This window comes from Suricata suricatta, chromosome 16 (genome assembly GCF_006229205.1).
Source record: "Suricata suricatta isolate VVHF042 chromosome 16, meerkat_22Aug2017_6uvM2_HiC, whole genome shotgun sequence".
Classification (NCBI taxonomy): Eukaryota; Metazoa; Chordata; class Mammalia; order Carnivora; family Herpestidae; genus Suricata; species Suricata suricatta.
In genome coordinates, this window is record NC_043715.1 from 52,494,478 (window position 1) to 52,502,797 (window position 8,320).

Sequence of the window (8,320 nt, forward strand, 5' to 3'; positions counted from 1 at the left end):
GTCAAGGCTCTGGCAAGTTTCCCTGGTCAGCACACGTCATGCTGGGAGGAGCTAATGCTGTCAGTGACTCCACTGGAGAGACAGGCGGAAGCCCCACCCTGGGATTCTCCTGGACCCCAGCCCATACCCTTCTCCCCTCAGTGACATTGATCTGTATCCTCATGCTGCAAGGAGCCCTAACCACAAAGATAATAGCTTTCAGTGTGTCTTGTGGGTCTGTCCAGTGAGTGATAGAAACTGAGGGTTGTCTTGGTGACCCTGAAACTTGCAATGGTGTCACACGTGAAGGTGGTCGTATGGATGACCTCTAGGACAGAGACACTGTGGTTAAGAGAGAACCCCAGAGGCGTCTGGGCGCTCCGTCAGTTAGTCTGACTCTTGATTTTGGACTAGATCATGATCTCGTCGTTTCTTGGGTTCGAGCCCTGCATTGGGCTCTGTGCTGACCTTACCGAGCAGCTTGGGATTCTTGCTCGTTCTCTTACTCTGCCCCTCTCTCACTCATGCTCTCTCTGTCTCTTTCAAAATAAATAATAAAAAATTTTTTAAAAAGGGGGGGCGCGCCTGGGTGGCTCAGTTGGTTGAGCGTCCGGCTTTGGCTCAGGTCATGATCTCACGGTTGTGGGTTTGAGTCCTGCATCGGGCTCTGTGCTGATGGCTTAGAGCCTGGAGCCTGTCTTTGGATTCTGTGTCTCCATCTCTCTCTCTCTCTGACCCTCCCCTCCTCGCGTTCTCTCTCTCTCTCTCTCTCTCAAAAATAAATAAAACATTAAAAAAATTTTTTAATAAAATAAAATAAAAAAGAGAGTAGAATCCCAGACCACACTGCCTGGGCTCAAATCCAGATCTAGCACTTACCTGCCACTTTCTTCAACTAAGCCTCAGTATCTCCATCTGTAAAATGTTCCTTCTCCATAGGGCTGTTGTGAGCTTTAAATGAGGTAATATATGAAAATCACTGTGACCAATGCCTTCCACACAGTTTTAGGAAATGTTAATCCCTATGGGCATGCTTTTTATGTTATACTCAAGTTACGGGGGAAAAACTTTAAACTGCATTTATAGATTAAAAAATTTTATTTACTTTTGAAAGAGAGAGACAGAGGCAGAGAGAGAGAGAGGGAGACACAAAATCCAAAGCAGGCTGACAGCGCTGACAGCTCAGAGCCTGACATGGGGCTCGAACTCACGAACCACGAGATCATGACCTGAGCTGAAGTTGAATGTGTAACTGACTGAGCCATGCAGAGGCCCTAGATTTTTAAAAAACACTTCAATTGTATGACCTAACAACAAAAATCTTCAGAGGTATTTAAATTAGCCATTAATTAAGGGCTTGTGCCCTCATGAAGCCCTTTTGTCCTTATGAAGGAAAAAGAACCATGGTTGATAGTAGGAGACCAGCAACCTCTTCCCACAGAGACCATCTGATGGGATCTATTTGATATCATTCAACACGAAGCATCCTTATCCAACAGAGCTTTGTGCCATATCATTGCAGGAAGATGCCCCTCCCTTGTATCCGGACTGTATGTAGCCAATGTTGCTTGGTCCAATCAACTGGGACCAGTATGGTAGAACTGATTTCATTCAGAGCCCAGAGTGTGAATCTAAGCATTTAATGTAGTGAGACCCTCAGGGGGCCCCAATCTTCAAGAGGCAGGCTTGGAACATACCTCAGGCTTCAGAGGTTCACTCTCATTCCATCCTGGATCCTCTGTAACTTGAAGTATCTCATCTGAAACCCTGTCTCTTTATTCAGGAATGGTGGGCTTCTACATCGTCAGCCCCTGACCATCCCTAAACTGTGAAGTCTGACAGATGTTGGGGCATTGACTCCCTCCAGAAAGGCATGCCAGAGCTGGGTGTGGCTCTGCGAAGTCAGCCCCAGTGCTCACCTGGGGGCAGGTGGCAGCCTGGAAGCAGTCCCAAGGAGCCTTTAAGCTTTTTCTGGGTTCCATCTTTGTACCTTCTTATCAAGAGAGCAAAACATCACAGCCCCTCCCAGGGCAAGGTTCTGCCCGGTGCAGCCAGAGTGGACACTGGGAAATATCCACTCCTCCCTGCTCACGAGGCCTGGAGGCCACCGGGAATGCTAATGTGGATCTTTGTGGAACTGCAAAGCAGGGGGACCCCTGACACTCCCAGCCCTGTCCCTGTGGCCCTGTCTGGGCAAACTCATTACCCCGAGTGCATCAGACAGCCACGGGGAGCCAAAAGTTGTGAATCACGGCAATCCTGTTTTTGGTCTACACCCTAATGGGTTTAGGGTTAGAGAGCTTAGGAGACAGAAGCCCCCATTAGCTCCCAGAGAAGGAAGAGGAATTGGAAAATATCAATAACACGGATCATAACATTAATCCTAGTAACACTTATTTCTCTTTTATTATTCCTGTGTAGCGAGACTGTCACAGAGATTGGCCTCTGTGGCAGGATGGGAGCCAGGTGCCAGGGAGCAGCAGGTGTGAAAACGGAAGGCTTGAAAGAGGGATGGAGGGATGGAGGGAGGGATGGCTGGTGCAGCGATACGGGTAACTCTCTGGGTGAGCAGCAGAGGGCGCCCTAACGCTGCAGGGAACGTTGAGAGAGATGCGCCGCCGCCAGGGGGCGCCGTGGGAAGTGCAGAGGCCCTAGTTTCTGCCGGGAACTCTGCAGCGTGGATGTTACAACGACTACCTTTCTGATTTTGAGAACGAAAGCCAGGCCGAGTAAAATCAGCAGCACCAAACAACAGCAACAATGACAACAACAAACCAAAACAAGGAGGGTGAGTGACGGGGCGTCCATCATATGAACCCTGGAACCTGCTTCATCTACAGCCAGGTCCAATTATGTCCTGAATTCGAAGGAGGACTCAGAGGCAGAGACATAGAAAGACAGGAGCCCCAGACGGGGTGGCCAAGTCAATAATTACTCCACATTAAATAACCACATTGAGTCCCTCACAAGATATTTTCTAAATTTCTGCTCCGGAGAGAAAGATGAGATTCAAATCCTGGCTCTGGCTGGAGCTCCATCTGCTCTCCTGAAAAGGAGATCATGAAATAGCTGAGTGTTGTAACAGTCTGTCGTAACCTGACAGCAACTTAACTTAATCACACACAAAACTTTACACTTCAACCCCTCCAACACTTTATATTAACATTTTTTTGATGTTTTATTTATTTTTGACAGAGAGAGAGTGCCAAGTATGAGCGGAGGAGGGTCAGAGAGAGAGGGAGACACAGAATCCGAAGCAGGTTCCAGGCTCTGAGCTGTCAGCACAGAGCCCAACGCGGGGCTCAAACCCACAAACTGTGAGATCATGACCTGAGCTGAAGTCAGATGCTTAACTGACTGAGCCACCCAGGTACTCCAACACTTTATATTTTTGATGTCACAATTTACATCTTTTCATATTAAGTATCCATTAACAAACTGTTTTAGTCATAGTTATTCTTTTTAAAAAATACTTTTTAAAGTTTTATTTATTTTTGAAAGAGAGAGAGTGAACAGGGGAGGAGCAGAGAGAGAGGGAGAGAGAGAAAAATCCTAGGCAAGATCCATGCTGTCAGCACAGAGCCCAGTGAGGGACTCGAACTCACAAACCATGAGATCATGACCTGAGCTGAAATCAAGAGGCAGGTGCTCATGTTAAGTTTTATACATATGTATTTTACAATAACAACGACAAACAGGCTAATCCGAACCAAACCAAACCAAAAAGCATAGAGGCACAGGGTACTTTTTAAGAGGTGGTAGGCATGTTTGTAACCAGGATCATGGTCGTGATTTTACAGGTGCGTGCGTAAGTTCAAATGGCACATTATTATGTGCCAGAGCTAATCCTCAGCAAAAATCCTAGGACTCACTGATGCCTGCCCGGTAGAGCACCTTGGTCCCTAAAGTGGAGAGCAGGTTCCAAAGGTCAGGACACGGGCAGGCAACCTGGAGACAGAAAGCCGGTCTTGCTTTCCCGGGTGTCTTAGGGCATGTCTGAAGCCCTCTCTGAGGTTCAGAAAGGACCCCCTGAACAACAGGGAGAAAGCTCGAACTCCCGAGACAGCCTGGCTCTGGTGGAGAACAGGTCCCAGGTTCCTTTTCTGCGCACACACATCACCGTCACTTCACCTTCTTGTCAGAACTTCCTCTTGGTCCCACAGCTCAGGATTCCTGGAGAGAGAGAGAATCCCAGCTCAGCGCTTGGCCCGTCTCTCTCCAGAGCCGCAGCTGCCCCTGCCGTCCAGGGGGGAGGAGTTATGGCGGGTGGGGGGGGCGGGGCTGAGGCAGAGGGTCTCACCGCCCCCGCCCCGCCCGGGGTCCCAGACTGAGATAGGGATTTCAGGCTGGAAGTGAACCAGCCAGTTTGTGACGGTACGGGGGAGCTGCGCGCCCCCACGCCCTGCACCATCTCCTACCCTCGGAGCGGCTCCTGGTGCCAGAGCAGGGACAAGCCTGGTCCGGAGGCTCCGCTGGCCGCGACCCACCCGGACCGCCTCCTCGGAGGCCCTGGGGATATAACTGTGGAAGATGAGACAGAAGACTTTCCTTCGGGTGAAAAGAGGAAATGCAGAATGTAATTATTTGCATGGCTCGCTGTCTTTGCATATGGCAGGCATGAAACTGCCTACAGAGAGGACAAGGAAGGACCGTGGGAGAAGGGATGTAGCCTGAATTGTGCCCCCCCGTTCATATAATGGAGCCCCAGCCCCCAGTATGATTGTATTTTCAGAGATAATTAAGATGAAATGAGATCATGGAGTGGGGTCCTAAGGTGGGTGACCGTATAGAAACAGGAAGAGAGAGTGATCCCTTTTCCTCCCTCCCTCCCCCTTCCTTCCCTGTCATTGCCCCCTTGCAGAGAGGAAAGGTCACTGTGAGGACATAGTAATAAGGTGGTGGGGCATCTGGGTGGCTAAGTTGATTAAGCATCCGGCTTCGGCTCAGGTCATGATCTCACAGTTCATGGGTTCAAGCCCCACGTCAGGCTCTGTGCTGACAGCTAGCTCAGAGCCTGGAGCCTGTCTTCAGATTCTGTGTCTCCCTCTCTCTCTGCCCCTTCCCTGCTCGCACTGTCTCTCTCTGTCTCTCAAAAATAAAAATAATAAATAAATTAATTAATTTTAAGAAAAAGGAGAAGGTGACCTCATATAGGCCAGAAGGCATGTTCTCACCAGGAACCAAATCTGCTGACTCTAATCTCAGGCTTCCCAGCCTCCAGAGCTGTGAGGAATAAATGCCTGTTGTTCAAGCACCCCCAGTCTATTGTATTTTATTTTATTTTATTTTAAAATGTTTATTAATTTTGAGAGAGAGAGTGGAGGAGGGGCGGAGACAGCGTGGAGCCTGACACCGGGCTGGCACTTACCGACCTCAGCCGTGAGATGGGACCTGAGCCCAAATCGGACACTTAACCGATCGAGCCGCCCTGGCGCCCCTATTACGGAAGGCTGGGCGGACTAAGACGAGTTCCTTCCAGCCCGTAGAGTTATTCAAATAAGCCCATCGAATCCTCCAGCAGGAGCCATGAGTCACCACTTCCTCTGGTCAGGGAAAGGCCCAGCTGCTCACATGCCCTGGGGGTCCCCGTGTCCCTGGGTGCAGCCCCACTGTGTGCATCCTCGTCCCCCAGGCAGTGAATACTGTGACTGATAAACTGCTACTGATGTCTTTGGTCCAAAGTGGGGGTCACACAGTCAGCTTCCTCCTCGCCTCGGGTAGGAAGCCCTCCCTCCCCGATGCCGTGAAGAGGAGATAGTCAACAGGTCTGGGAGGCCCACACGCTGAGCTGCTCCCGTGCCTCAGTGTCCAGGGACCTGGAGCTGTCCTGGGTGGGAGGTGGAGACGGGACAGTTCACGCGCCGGGCGCCCAGGTCTGCCTGCCTGTCTGTGTAGACTGATTTTCAGGAAGCTGATCTGTGGGGCGTTGCTCCCGGCAGGTATGAGGAAGGATGGTGGAAGGGACAGTGACAGCTCCAAGCAGACAGTGGCCTCCAGCTCACCTGGGACAGGACCCAATGGCTCAACTTTATTCTCAGGTTCAGCTTCAGGCACCTGCAGGGACACAGAACAAATCTGTCTTCTGTCTTGTTGTTGCCAGGACAGACGTGTGTGGGGCTCCAAGGGGACCGGGCCGGGGCCTGTCCTGCGTGCGGCTGGGGCACAGAGGTCTTGGGGTGACAGACTCAGGGGAAGACATGAGAAGGAGGGTGGGGGTAACGGCAGCTGAAGATCCCACCGTCGGCAGCCTCTGCTGTGAGGACCTGACCGCTCCCCGCACCTCGCCCGCCCCTCGAGAGCCCAGCCAGGCAGGAACCGGCCTCCCTGAGGTCGGAGTCCGGCTGTTCACCTCCCAGCCCAGCCCCAGCGCGGCCTTGGGCTCACACATGTCCAACGGCAAGGAGCCACCAGCGTCTGGAAGCCACTTAGGCGTCTGCACTGCCTGAAGCTGAGCCCTTCGGTGGGTGCGGTGTGGCCTTCAGTGGGGTTGCCAGGATGACCCCATGGCAGGGCAGGAGCAACGGGGCAGGAGCCAGGCCCCCCATGGACCTGTGTCCCTGCCTCCGAGGGGGAGCATCTCGAGGGCAGGAGCTGGGTCTGCTGTGTCTCCTTGTTGCCTCCATTCCTAACACGGAGCAGATGTTCACCCTGCCCCCGCTGAGTGAGTGAATGAGCATCTGTCTTCTACACGTTACCCAAGACCCCTGCTCGTCTTTCACAGGCTGGACACTCATGCAGAACCTCCAGGACCCCATGCTGGGAAAACGGATGCCTCTCGAGACTAGACCAGCCTCACTTTATATATATTTAAAACATTTTTTGAGAGACAGAGAGAGACAGAGTGTGAGTGGGGGGAGGGGCAGAGAGAGAGACACACACAGACTCCGAAGCAGGCTCCAGGCTCTGAGCTGTCAGCACAGAGCCCGACGTGGGGCTCGAACCCATGGACTGTGAGATCATGACCTGAGCTGAAGTTGGGCACTTAACCGACAGAGCCACCCAGGTGCCCCTAGACCAGGCTTTCTGAACCTCAGCACTGTTGAACCTTGGAGCCCAAGCATTCTTTGCAGTGAGAGCCATCCTGAGCCTCAGAGAATGTATTGAGACGTATCTCTCATCTCAACCTGCTAGATGCCAGACACGGCCTTGTCCCAAGCTCTGACAGTCCAATGTGTCCAGACACTCCTGGGGGCAGGGGGGCAACACCCCTGCTTAAGAGTGACGGGTCTATGTTTGTGCTATTTGTTTCATCTTAAAAGTAAAGCCTTTCTTATTTTGAAGAAAAAAAAAAAGAGTAAGAGGTGTAGACACCTCAGCGGCTATAACTCAGGCCAGGCCAGGACGCAGCTGCGTCCCCAAAGCAAGTGGGATCACAGCCTGAGCTGAGACTCGGGACCCCCGCTCTCCAGCGCTCCTGCTGAGGAAATCTGATCCCGCTGCTGGTGGGTAGGCAAAGTCGAGGCCCCCCAGGGGCGGGACCCACATCCCTGTGAACAGGCTCTGGTGACAGAGGGGAGTGACGGGGTTCTGCTCCTGGTCACTCCTCCCTGGGTGGGTCTCTGGCCCAAGGGGTTCGCAGGCTCTGTGTAGACAGGGGCTGAGCTCCGGGCTGTTGTTCCTCTTTGTGAAATCCTGCAGCCTCATGCTCCTCCCCAGCTTCCCTGGGCCCTTCTCAGCCCCCCTCCCTCTGCCTTCCCTTCTCCTTCACCCGCAGGAGCCCAGACACCCTCCGGCTCTAGATGCTGCTCCTGCTGCTGCTGCTGTCCCTGCTGCGGGCCGGTGAGTGGGCCGGGGGGAGAGGGCTGGCCGGCAGGGGCTGCTCCTGACCCTCGATTCCCCGCAGGGTCCCCGGCTCAGGATGCCAGATTCCAGCTGCGAGTGCAGAGGTCTATGACGGTGCAGGAGGGCCTGTGTGTGTTCGTGCCCTGCCACTGCTCTTACCCCCAGGTCCAATGCAATGACGGTGACCCAGCTCATGGCTACTGGTTCCGTGAAGGGACCGATACAGGGCGGGGTGCTCCAGTGGCCACAAACAACCCCGACCGTAAAGTGCAGCAGGAGACCCAGGGCCGATTCCATCTCATTGGGAACCCCCGGGACTACAACTGTTCCCTGGACATCAGAGATGCACGGAGAAGTGACTCAGGGAAATACTTCTTTCGGGTGGAGAGAGGGCCTATTGTGAAATATAGTTACACACAGAATCTGCTCTCCGTGCGTGTGACAGGTAAGGAGCGGGGTCAAGGAGAGGACACGCACGGGTCCCGAGGGCACCCAGGGCAGCCCCAGGAGGGGGCCCCCTGATCTCCATCCTGGCTGGGGAGGAAACGCTGGCCTGAGG

At 53.1% G+C, this 8,320-nt stretch overlaps 1 protein-coding gene across 1 annotated transcript in view; it reads left to right on the forward strand.

Moving 5' to 3' along the window:
- Positions 1 to 7,676: 7,676 nt before the first annotated feature.
- The window catches only part of LOC115279858 (sialic acid-binding Ig-like lectin 13), a 4,918-nt gene continuing 4,274 nt past the window's right edge, over positions 7,677 to 8,320 (forward strand). Inside the window, exons 1-2 of the mRNA XM_029924362.1 lie at positions 7,677 to 7,758; positions 7,823 to 8,206. Coding sequence (XP_029780222.1) covers positions 7,719 to 7,758; positions 7,823 to 8,206 — 424 coding nt within the window. The 5' untranslated portion in view covers positions 7,677 to 7,718. The remainder of the gene's footprint in view (positions 7,759 to 7,822; positions 8,207 to 8,320) is intronic.